Consider the following 12,416-nt stretch of genomic DNA (forward strand, 5'->3'; position numbering starts at 1 on the left):
AGATCAATCTACTCCTCTCAACTTCTCTTCTTATTATCGCTATTATCTTCGATAAGCTGCCTCTAAGTCTACTAGGAACAAGTAGAAGGCAGAGACCTCTACCTCTGAGTTCTATTAGAANAAGCAGCTACTTCCACCAATTTATTTTGACACTTCTCTCTAACGCTATAACGATAAGCTGAGTAGTAATTTTACCTATTAAGAAGCTAGCTTTATTAAAGTTATAGACGTCCTCGTTATAGATGCTGTACTTAACCTTTATCTACTCTATAAGCTTAAACTAGCTCTTAATTAAGACTAGATCTTTATATAGGGCTCTCTATCTATCGTATGATTAATTAAAACGAGTAGTAAGAGAGCCTATTGTTATGGGCGGAGAGGCCTGGCGAACGAGTATGCTTCTACCTATCGTACAGAAGCTAAATAATCATTGTAGTTAGCTTAACTAATATAAGAGACTACTAACTAGTGTTTTAAGCACCACTACGTGCTCTAGCACTAATCTAACATCAATACATCCGCGCCACGGGCGCCCTCCATGGCCCTACAACTTCGCTCATCCTTGCAGCTTAAGTGATTAGCTCTAATACAACTAAATCCTTCTAGGCAGCCTCACGCTTACGACCACGCTTTACTTTACCTCTTTCCGCCACAGACTTTTCTTTAGCAGCACGCTTTGCCCGTGCCTCCTCCAGGTCCTCATAGCTCATCACCTTCGCCTTCCCCTTCCCTAGCACGACTGATCGAGTTGCTCGGCGTACCTTGGCCTCGCCGTTGATCTTAGCCAAAAGTCGATTGTGGTCCTGCAGGAGACCTTGTTTGGCGAACGAGATTTAAGCCGCGCTCACCAGCTTCTATACTCGTCTTTATAGGCGCTGTTTGCTTAGTTCGTTAAGCGTAGATGTGTCCTGTTTAATTAGGTTATAAAGCGACACTAGACCTTCTATATTTACTGGCGTCATAGGTGTTATAGGTATTTCGTCCCTAGGGTTAGAAGGCATATCCTTACTAGCTATAGAAACCGTGAGCTCTGCAGATGGCCTTGGCATGTCTTAGAGTACTCTTTCTGGGTTAAAAGGCAGTAAGCCACTTACGGCCCAGGCGGCCTTGATATTCCGCCTCGTGAAAGCCTTGGTCCTTGCAGGGTCGTATAGCGAGGTGAAGTGCTCCTTACTAACTATATCTATACCCCTCTATTTAGCCGCTCGACCTGGTCGCGATAGGCTGTCTTCAAGGGCGCGAATACTCCAACATCGCAGGGCTGCAGCTTATGGGAGGTATGAGAGGGGAGACGGCATAGCATAATGTTGTTACTAAGGCAAAATTCAAGAATTTCTAGCGTTTCGTGAGTGCCGAAGCCGTCGCAGATCAGCACCCGCGGTTTACCGTCAGCCAGGTCTCTAGTTTAGGGATCAAAAGCACGCATAAGCCACTCTAAGCTAATCTTAGAGTTATTATAACCGCTCTCAGAGAACCCGTAGTGCTATCCAGGTGTGGGATACGTAGTCCAGTTACTTCGGTGCGTCGAGGCTGGCCAGATGATGAGAGGCAGCAGCGCCCTACCGTCAGCGCTTATGCACTCGACAGCAGTCACCATCGTCCGCTTCATGCTAGCACCTCTATAGTCGCGTCTATCGTCCTTACCTACTAGGACTTTGACAGAGCCAAGCTTGCTTAGCATAACCCCTGTCTTATCCATGTTGTATACATTCTCTAGCAGTACAGCTGCATCCTGCAGCACCTTGCCAATTATCTAAAACTACTCTATAGTCTTATCGTATATATTGTTCTTATAGCGCTTCTAGTCTATTAACTTAACTCGTCTCGCTTTAAGTTTAGGGTGGCGCTTCTCGAAGGCGCGAGCCCAGTTCTTACCCAGAGGCTTGATCGGCTTATTGGTCGTCGTGGACCGCCGGCGTGCGATGCTGAAGGCTAGCGTAGGTACGTATTTAATCCGAACTAGTTACCCAAAACTAGACATTATTAATAAGAATAAAGTAAGCGCTTTCTTTTCCTCGACAGTAAGGTATTACTGGCGCTAAGCTTTTGTTTCTTTCGACGTTCCTCCGTGCTTACGACGATGGAGGGTAGAGCGAGGGACATTGCTCTTCTCCGCCATAGTACGATATGTCTCACGCCGGTCGGAAGAGAAGGCTTCAGTCAGTGCTTGACTAGCTAGATACATGGCCGCGAGTATGTTACTGTACCAGCAAATGGGTAGTAACGAGCAGCCTCGACGTAACCAAAGCGCGCCCTGTCGCTCTGATAACATGCGGCAGAGGACGAGCGGAGCTTGTTCTAAAAATAGCAAGCGCACGACGCAGCTTCGAATAGCGCTTTGATACTGTACCTATCCTAACAAGTTATAGAAGTGCTAAAACAATCGCACCATAGTATAAGCCATTAGATAGGATAACGTTTGTGTAGTATTCCGCTCATCTCTCAAGTGCGCAGCAAGAGTGGGCAAGCGGGCTCTGGCGAATCGTGGTTCCAAAGCCTTTCTGACCCCATGCCGCCTACGATGTAACAGCGCTTAGCTGTGCCAGCCTCTCAGCCTTGTGCAGCGAACGATGGATTGCAGTAGTTACTGCTCTCAGCCCGACAGCAGTCTCGCTACTCTATCAGCCTACAACCGCGCAAGGCGTGATCGACTGGTTTACTTTATCTCCGTCGCAGACCTCACGTTATGGATGGCCTTTCGGGCGCAGCAAGCGTTATCGCAGTAATCGACATATCCGCCAAGATTGCGTCGCTATGCGTCCAGTACTCTATGGCCGTAAAGGATGCGAAGGGCGATATCGAGCGTGTGCAGAGAAAGGTCAGCGACATTAACCACGTGCTGAAGAAGATGAAGCAGCTTCTCGACAGCCAGGACAAGACGCGGCTCTCTGCCACCCAAGGGCTGCTAGAATCGGTCGAACAATGCCTGAACGAGCTGGAAACCCTAGACATAAAGCTAGAACCGGGAAAGACCCGCAAGACTATAAGCCGGTTCGGTTTACGTGCGCTCAAATGGCCGTTTACGAGCAAGCAGGTGGACAGGATTATTTCGAGCTTAGAAGGATACGAACAGACCTTTGGCTTAGTGCTACAGGTTGATCAGACGTAAGCTTCTATACACGGATCTGTCGTGCGCAGAAATGGTTTCTTACTAGCTATGCAGGGCTGTTGTGTTCAGCATAGACCAGAAACTAGACCTAGCTAAACTACCCGTCGCCCAAGGAGCGTCTTACGACTCACATACGGAGGAACACAATGCGCGATGCCTACCAAACACCCGCACCGTACTGCTGCATAACATCGCAAAATGGGCACAAGATAAGGATAGCAAGTCTATATTCTGGCTTAGCGGCATGGCTGGCACAGGAAAGTCCACAATTGCGCGGACTATTGCCGAATCATTTGCCAGGCGCGGCCAGCTAGGAGCAAGCTTCTTCTTCAAGAAAGGTGAGGGCGAGCGTGGCAACGCCTCACGGTTCTTTACTACCATCGCCACGGATCTAGTCGCCTGCGAGCCAGGGATGCTGCCTAGCGTTAGGAAGACGCTCGACGAGGACCCGGCTATCTCACATAAAGCTCTAAAAGACCAGTTCGAGAAGCTTATTCTACAGCCACTTCTGGGGATAAAGCAGACTCGCTCGCGGGCCTTGGCGCAAGTTGTCGTTATCGACGCGCTAGACGAATGTGAGCGAGAAGCAGATGTTCGAGCGATCCTTCAGCTGCTCGCTCAGACGAAGGACATTCGCCCAGTGCCGCTACGGATCGTGGTCACCAGTCGGCCAGAACTCCACATCCGTCTGGGCTTCAAGAAGATGCCAAACGGCACGTACCAAGACCTAGTGCTCCACGAAGTACCAAGGAGCACGATCGAGCATGATATCCGTCTATTCCTAGAGCATAAGCTTAGTATAATACGAAAAGAACGCATGCTAGCCTCAGACTGGCCAGCCCAACAACATATTCTAGCGCTAGTTGAGTTAGCTATGCCGTTATTCATCTACGCTGCCACTGTGTGTCGGTATATTGGTAGTAAAGGAGGCGACCCTGAAGTGTACCTAAACAAGGTCTTGCAGTATCCAAAAACAGCTTTTTCACAGCTCGACCGAACCTACCTTCCCGTCCTGGATCAGTTGCTTTTTGAGCAGGAAGAAAGAGATAGAGAAGATTGGCTGCGCGTCTTCCGTGAACTCGTAGGTAGCATAGTCATCTTAGCAAGTCCACTTCCTATAGGCCCCCTTGCGCGCCTCCTTCAAGTTCCGAAGAAACAAGTCGAATGCCGGTTAGATGCCCTGCACTCCGTTCTTAGTATTCCTGAAAGGGAGGACGTTCCTATCAGGCCACTCCACCTGTCCTTTCGCGAGTTCCTCCTCGACCCCCAAAAGCAAGGAAAGAGCCCGTTCTGGGTGGATGAGAAAAGGACACACCAGAAGCTTGCATCTCGCTGCCTTGAGCTTATGTCTGGATCTGGCGGTCTTTATCAGGACATGTGCGGCCTTCCAGGCCCTGGAGTACTAAGGAGTGAGGTAGATGAGCAGACAGTTGCTACTAGGCTGCCGCCTGATCTACAATATGCGTGTCACTACTGGGTTGACCATCTCAAGCAGAGTGGGCAAGGCATCGTCGACAGGGACGTGACGCATCTCTTTCTACAGAAGCACCTTCTTCATTGGCTTGAAGCTATGAGCCTTGTAAGAGAATCGAGCACATGCGTCAACTTGCTTAACAGCCTTCAGGCAATTACTACTGTAAGATCTTCATAGGGAAATCTTCCTACAACTCTACTAATATATAATATAGCCCTCTTCAGAGCTAGTTTTAGACTTTCTTCATGACGCTAAGCGGTTCGTGTTGCGGTTCCAATCTGTGCTTGCAGATTCACCGTTGCAGATCTATTACTCAGCGCTAGTGTTCGCACCAGAGAAGAGCCTAATACGACAAACATTTGTAGACCAAGTGCCAGAAAAGGTCAAGATGCTATCTACGAAAGAAGCCGACTGGGACGCGTGTCGCAGTACGCTCGAGGGCCATTCCTCAGGTGTTGGCGCAGTGGCCTTCTCGCCAGACGGGCAACTAGTTGCGTCGGCATCTTATGACAAGACAGTGCGGCTGTGGGAGGCAGCGATGGGGACGTGTCGTAGCACGCTTATAGGCCATTCCTCATATATTACAGCGATAGCCTTCTCGCCAGACGGGCAGCTAGTCGCGTCAGCGTCTGATGACAAGACAGTGCGGTTGTGGGAAGCGGCGATAGGAACGTGTCGTAGCACATTCGCGGGCCATTCTGAGCGAGTTAGCGCAGTGGCCTTCTCGCCAGATGGGCAGCTAGTCGCGTCAGCGTCTGACGACAAGACAGTGCGGTTGTGGGAAGCGGCGACAGGGACGTGCCACAGCACGCTCGAGGGCCACTCCTCATATGTCGGCGTAGTGGCCTTCTCCCCAGACGGGCAGCTAGTCGCCTCAGCATCTTTAGGCAACTCGGTGGCCTTCTCACCAGACGGGCAGCTAGTCGCGTCGGGATCTGGCGACAAGACAGTACGGCTGTGGGAGGCAGCGACGGGGACGTGTCGCAGCACGCTGGAGGGCATTTCCTCGCTTGTCAACGCTGGATCATTCTCGCTAGACCAAAACCCAGTACAGCTGTGGGAGGCGGCGACAGGGAGGTATCGCAGTACGCTCAAGGGCGGTTCATCGTATGCCCACGATGTGGCCTTCTCGCCAGACGGGCGGCTAGTCACATTGGCAAATGGGGGCACAACAGTGCGGCTATGGGAGGCGTCAACGGGGACATGTCGCAGCACGTTCATGGGCCATTCCATGAATGTCTGGGCGGTGGCCTTCTCGCCAGACGGGCAGCTAGTCGCATCAGCGTCTTCTGACAAGACAGTGCGGCTGTGGGAGGTAGTGACGGGGACGTATCGCAGCATACTCGAGGGCCATTTTACAAGTGTTAAGGCGTTAGCCTTCTCGCCAGACGGGCAGCTAGTTGCGTCAGCATCTTTCGAAGACACAGTACGGCTATGGGAGGTGGCTACAGGGACATGTCGCAGCACGCTCGAGGGCCATTCTAGGAGTGTCAACGCAGTAGCCTTCTCGCCAGACGGGCAGCTAGTTGCGTCAGCATCTTTAGATAAGACAGTACGGCTGTGGGAAGTAGCGACAGGGACGTGTCGTAGCACGCTCAAGGGCCACTCCTCAGATGTCTGGGCGGTAGCCTTCTCGCCAGATGGGCAGCTAGTTGCGTCAGCGTCTAATGACATGACAGTACGGCTGTGGGAGGCGGCGACAGGGACGTATCGCAGCACGCTCAAGGGCCATTCCTCAGATGTCTGGGCGGTAGCCTTCTCGCCTGACGGGCAGCTAGTTGCATCGGCATCTTTTGATAAGACAGTACGGCTGTGGGAAGCGTCAACGGGAACGTGTCGCAGTACGCTCAAGGGCCATTCCGAGCGGGTTAGGGCGGTGGCCTTCTCGCCAGATGGGCAGCTAGTCGCGTCGTCATCTGAAGACAACACAGTACAGCTGTGGGAAGCGGCGACAGGGACATGTCGCAGTACGCTAGATAGCCCTTATGGCTTCACTTCGTATATCAGCTTCTCGCCAGATAGCCGGGTACTTCACACGTACCAAGGCGATATCCCTTTACCTCAAGCTATAGTTGGCACATCACTCTTGAAGCCAAGGTCGCGGTGCTCGTATATTCGAGTGCAGGATCAGTGGATATTCCGCAACCAACAACGCTTCCTATGGCTTCCGCCAGAGTGTCGATCAAGCTTGACTATAGTACACGACCAAGTAGCTTGTCTAGGGCTTATGTCTGGCCGTGTGGTTTTGCTTAGAATTCTCTAGCGCTATAATTACATGGACTCATATTGATAGAAGTATAGTACAAGTTTTCCGGCGTAATAGTTATAAGTAATCGATATGTAGCAGTTACAGGTCTAGTTGTTAACAGTCTCCCTTAAGGACGACCTCCGCTAGAGCTCATATGCTCAAACCGCCTACTAGTGCTGCGCCACAGCCCTAACAGCCGCTAGAGATATAATTATTAGTTTACCAACTACGTAAACATAGTTACATAAGATTTGCAGAGCCGCTTCGAACGAGCCGAGGTACTGATCACGACTGCGATCTTGTATGAATATAGGTGTTGTAGGCGCCACAAGGCCAAACGTAGCTTACCGCGCTGTCGTAAGGTCACTTAGACATAACTGCGATCTCTTAGAGTTTCTTAGACGCTGCAAGGTTCTATACAGGATTGTAGCAAAGCAACACCGTCGTGCACGAAAGAAAGGTCTATTGTAACTTACGCAATAAGAGTAGTAATAGCGATGTAATTTTTAGGTAGAAGTGTTAAGATATGTTTATGAATACCTCTAGCACACAGGCAACACAAGTTACTAGCGATTCTCAGCGTGGACATAGAAAGCGAAGTGCTGAAAGTCAAAGTACCCCTCATTTGTCCCAGCACGGCGGGTGTCCCAGCACTCGGGGAGGGACATTACTAAGAAACATGAAGTTGAGTAGTTATCTCCTCGCTACCAGTGCATGCCTGGAATACCTGGTTCCGCGCGCGGGAGCGACGAATGTTTCAACCTCTTACAACAGTGCTGCTCAAGACGCCACAGCATTCGCAATTCAGGTGCGTGAAGCATTTGAAAGAACATATCACCTCTCTCTTGACGATTATTCAGTATGCATATCCTGTTTCTCAATGGCAACAAGCCGTAAGAAATATTCTCGATGCCGTCAACAAAACAAACACACTATGGCCCTACCATACGCTTTCCGGTCCTCTAAATCGCACAATAGTTGGGCCTAATGCAGACACGTTGTATATCTGGGCCGCTATCGACTTGTCGCATGAAGACCTTGTCCTAACCATTCCCAATATCAGTGATGGAAGGAACTGGATATGGCCTTTTTACGACATGTGAGTCCTGCTGGATGTCAATAAGATGGAGCAAAGACTGACTGATCAAAGTTATGGCAACAATTTTGCGGGAATATCAATCAACACGAACTCTCCCCCGGGAGACTATCTGATCAGACGTGCAGATGATGCTCTTGTCCAGCCCGGAATCAGATACACCACTCCGGCTGAATTATCAACCTACAAAGGCGTAATCTCTTATGCTACGACCTACGGTATCCTGCTCGGCCGTATTCTTGTACATCAAAACACTATGAGCGATATTGAGACCATACGCAGTTATCAAGACCAAACTTTCCTCAGGACAGTCTCACGTACAATGTCTCAGCTGTTTGCAGCACAAGCACTTCGACTATCACGTGCCCTCATTGACACTTCGAACGCCCCGAACAGAGTCACAGGCTATCTAGACCTGCTGGCAAAGATTGGACAGTTCAACCAACCCGATGTGTATGCAGACCGGTATCGTGTAGCATCGAAACTTGGCCTTGCTGGCATTGCAGATGGAGTATACACCCCACCTCCTGGAATCAATCTCACCGCTGCCACCGTCGCAGCAAACGCAAGCATCTCCGCAGCTTATTCTCAAAACCTGATTGATGTTGGCAACAACTGGGTAATTCCCAAGGTGGAATGTCAAGGCATCTTCGGCACTGAATACGGCTGTCGTGCGTACCGCGCACTCCGCGGTTATCTGGGCCTCGTACAATCCGAGAACCTCTTCATCACGAATAAATCCGATAATGTGACTTTAAGTGCGAATTCCGCATTTCTATTTACTTTCTTCGGCAAACCCCCAATCAAATCAACTGGGTTTTGGAGTTTGACTGTGTATGGCGCGGATCAATATCTGGTGCCCAACAAGCTGGGAAGATACGTCATTGGAGACCGCAGCACACAGTTGAAATTTGAGAGTGGAGGTTTGGTGTATGGAAATGATTCCAGCGCTGGAAATGGAACGGCGGATGGCAGATTTCAGGTCTTACTGCAGCCTGCTGATATTCCCCTACCAGATAATTGGACCAGCAAGTAAGTTGGCCCTCTCTTTGCGATTTTTTAATCGTCTTGGATTAGCATCTTGAAAGTATAAAATGGCTAACTCAAGGCTTCTTATACAGCTGGCTTCCGGCCCCGGTGGGTGGCGGTAAGCTTCTGTACTCGATTCGGTTCTACTCACCAGCCGAGGCATTCACTAATGGCGAGTACACGTTTCCAACTGTTGAGACTATCGATGCCATCAGGTCTTAGCGTTAGCTAGAAGCAACTGAAATTAATCCCTTTCACGAAGGCTGATTCATCTAACGGAGAGCGTGAGGGATTGCCACGTCCAGTGTATAATTACCTACCTAATTCGTGTACAAGTCACTAAAAATGTATATTATGTATGATATGTATAGTATCGTTAGTGAAAGAAACAAAGGTCATCACTAGTACCTCGGCTGAGCCTATTAACATAGGCCCCTACTTACCACGAAGTCGTTTAACCTTTGCCATACCGCTAAGAGGGGCTCTTCTTTGGTAGCTCGCGGCGTCGATGTATAGATTGGATGCAAACTTCGTGTTCTTGATTTCATATATCATTCCCTTCCGTCCATGCTACCGTTCGTATTACTAGCTAGCCAAATTCGTGACTAGAAATAGAGCACCTTCCCCTCCTCGCTTAATGTGGGCAAGTATTGCTGACGCGCAACCAAGTACGTGCTATCGGAGGCTACAAATCGGACGGACGAACATGTTCGGTCAAAAATTAGCGTCGGAGCCAAACAACAGCACAATACTCAGTTCAGTACAAACAGTAACTGCTCAGCAACACACGAATACGCGAGAACACAACCTTCAACATGCCGAAGCCTAAAGTTTTGATAGTTGGCTGTGGTGCCGTCGGGTTGTCTCAAGGTTACCACATTTCGCATAGTGCTGATTGTACCTACCTTGTCCGCCCCGGCCGCAAGCCCGCTTTCGAGCCGCCAAAGCATCTTTACTCCTATAAAGACGACACATTACATGAATTTTCATCCTACCGCGTCATCGAGTCGGTTTCAGAAGTCAAAGGCGAAGAGTTTGCATTCGTCTTTGACACTTTGGATGGATATACTGCACGGTCGGAGTCTGGGACCGCGACAATCCGTTCAGTCGGCGAGCTTCTCAAGGAGCCTCAAAACGCAAATTCCTTTGTCGTATACGACGCAGCCGGTCTAGACATTGAAGAACACTACCTGAGCACTTTAGGAATCGCTCGGAGCCGTCTTCTGTTTGGCGTAAGCCTACTTGCGCATCAACCGACACCTCAGATTCCGATCCCAGAAACAGCGAACAAATCCTTAGCTTCGAAAGCAGACATCCTTTACTCGACCCCATCAGCAGGCATGATTTTGGTTGTAATGAATACACAGCCTTCTCTGACGAAGAAACTTGAGGCATTCTATGACGTCAAGGGCAAACAAGGAATTCAGCGAGCTCCAGGATTCCTAGCGCCATATGTCGTACCTCTCTCCATGTTGCAGCTGGTGGCATGGAACATTGATGGATTTGGCCCATTCAAGCAGTTCCGCGCGAATACTGAGCTTTGGAATCTGATGCTACGCGCACAAACGGAGATTCTAAACCTTCCACGTTTCGGTTGGACAGGTTGGCTTTTATCCTTTGTGGTAGGAGACTGGTTCGCCGTCCAGATGCACGCACCTTTCGAGGTGAACGCCAAGCCACTCGATTATGCCATGTTTAACGCGTTTCACCATGGCGGAAAGGTTGCAAAGCAAGACCGTAGGATGCTAGAAGATGTGTTGAGTGAAGGAGAGAAAGGCGGAAGGAAAATGCCGGCATTGAAGGAGATCATAAAGAAGGCGTCTGAGCTTAGTTAGTGGTATGCGAGTAAGGAGTTCTAATCATACGACCTTGACCTTAATGTTCGGATCTTATAATTAGTCGCCAAAAGTTGGTTCGTGTAGCGCGGTCGTGCCTCCCTGGTCACTTCTCATCGCAACTTTAGAGCTTCACAACATCCCAGATAATAAGCCGTAAATTTATTCTTTATGTAAATTTTGGATAATGGAGCCATGTACCCAGGCTCACAACCAGGAGGTACCCTGTTGGTATCAACAACGCCAATAATCTCAACATATATAACGTTGGCAAAGCGCGCATATACGATGCTTTCAGTAAACCATGTCGAGGTATGAATCCACCATTTCATAACTACATGAAAGAGAATGACGCGCAGACCAAGCACCAGTTACAAATCATCGATATATAGCAGCACCGTGAGTTCATCTTTGGCAGTTTGATAGGCAATCACTCGTGGTACCTGAGTAGTAATGATAGCTAAGGCAGTGCTATGCCAAGATAATAAGTAGAAGGCATTTTCTTCTCACGACATGCATGAGTAGTTGGACTGAACAACAAAGTAGCGTGATAATGGTGTTTGAGTTTATTGAGCCAGAATAATGAGATAAGAACATATCACGACCATGAATAGAGGTAAAAGCGCGTTCATTGCTAGAACAAACAGTCAGATCATGTCAGAGAGAAACAGGGTTGGATTTTGATGCGGGACCATTAAACATAACTCTTTATATGCTTCACAATTACTGCCTAGGGCGTAGCCACTTATAAATAACGCCTTATCATTTCATCTACAATACTGCATCCTGCCAACTATAGCTACATACTGGGAACTTTATAAATATCTTAGAGTTAAGTTTATTAGGGGTTTTCATAAAATCCCACTCAGTATAGCTCTTGGCACAATGTAAACTATGCGCATAGTGACTTGTCCAATTGTTCATAGGCCAGTTGAATTGAACGGCTCGTTGAAACTTGAGTTCCATAAGTGCACAATGTGCAATATGTTGACTCCAAGTTACCCATACATGGTCCAAATCACCTTTCAACACCTCCTCCAGGGTTACATTTTGCTTATTGATGCCATAGGCGTATACCCAACTCTTGGCGTCCCATTCATCACTAATCTCCTTATCATAACACTCTGCTGGCACCCACGCTAGATTGCTAGACTCAAAGACGCAGCCACGAGCTCTTGCTTCAGATGGGCTGTTGCCACAGTGTTGGATAGCTATTGGAGTTCTCGGAATGCCGTGTGGTAGCAGATGTAGTTGGCGTGCGACAAGGATATTGATAACAAGAAGAGTAAAGACCAAGAAGCTCAGAAAGGCTAAAATGTTTAATCCTCGACGGCGCGATTTTTGTGAATGTTCGCAAGTAGGATCGGAGTTAGGGTCGACTATTGTGTAGTTTGTCTGGCGCTCCCAAAAAGCACAAGACATGATTTGTTTCATGGCCTGGAAGGAAAAGAGATGTCAACATTAACCTAGCATTGTAATTAACGTGGTTCACAAGCGAATCGGTTGCCCAAGCGAATCGGTCGCGCCCCACCAGCGCGTCAACGTCGACACTACATCACATTATGTCTCAACAACGCAGTTACTTATCAACTTATTCTGAATCAGATCTTCAGCTTGCTCTTTCT

At 48.8% G+C, this 12,416-nt stretch overlaps 4 protein-coding genes across 4 annotated transcripts; 3 read left to right on the forward strand and 1 right to left on the reverse strand.

Moving 5' to 3' along the window:
• Positions 1 to 2,686: 2,686 nt before the first annotated feature.
• On the forward strand, positions 2,687 to 6,846 carry COCCADRAFT_41897 (uncharacterized protein; the record flags this gene model as incomplete). The annotated part of the gene is made up of 4 exons (XM_007720147.1): positions 2,687 to 3,105; positions 3,164 to 4,745; positions 4,798 to 6,702; positions 6,760 to 6,846. The coding sequence occupies 4 exons, from the start codon at positions 2,687 to 2,689 to the stop codon at positions 6,844 to 6,846; spliced, it is 3,993 nt and encodes a 1,330-aa protein (XP_007718337.1).
• Positions 6,847 to 7,510: 664 nt separating this feature from the next.
• Positions 7,511 to 9,178, forward strand: COCCADRAFT_111926 (uncharacterized protein; the record flags this gene model as incomplete). Its single annotated transcript, XM_007720148.1, has 4 exons — positions 7,511 to 7,639; positions 7,692 to 7,930; positions 7,982 to 8,959; positions 9,049 to 9,178. The coding sequence occupies 4 exons, from the start codon at positions 7,511 to 7,513 to the stop codon at positions 9,176 to 9,178; spliced, it is 1,476 nt and encodes a 491-aa protein (XP_007718338.1).
• Positions 9,179 to 9,771: 593 nt separating this feature from the next.
• On the forward strand, positions 9,772 to 10,791 carry COCCADRAFT_111934 (uncharacterized protein; the record flags this gene model as incomplete). Its single annotated transcript, XM_007720149.1, has 1 exon — positions 9,772 to 10,791. One exon carries the CDS (start codon positions 9,772 to 9,774, stop codon positions 10,789 to 10,791), a length of 1,020 nt encoding a protein of 339 aa, XP_007718339.1.
• A 786-nt stretch (positions 10,792 to 11,577) lies between these two features.
• Positions 11,578 to 12,000, reverse strand: COCCADRAFT_52081 (uncharacterized protein; the record flags this gene model as incomplete). Its single annotated transcript, XM_007720150.1, has 1 exon — positions 11,578 to 12,000. A coding segment is annotated over one exon (423 nt), but the record flags the coding sequence as incomplete, so codon positions are not given.
• Between the last annotated feature and the right edge of the window lie 416 nt (positions 12,001 to 12,416).

The sequence above is a fragment of the Bipolaris zeicola genome (genome assembly GCF_000523435.1).
Source record: "Bipolaris zeicola 26-R-13 unplaced genomic scaffold scaffold_409, whole genome shotgun sequence".
Classification (NCBI taxonomy): Eukaryota; Fungi; Ascomycota; class Dothideomycetes; order Pleosporales; family Pleosporaceae; genus Bipolaris; species Bipolaris zeicola.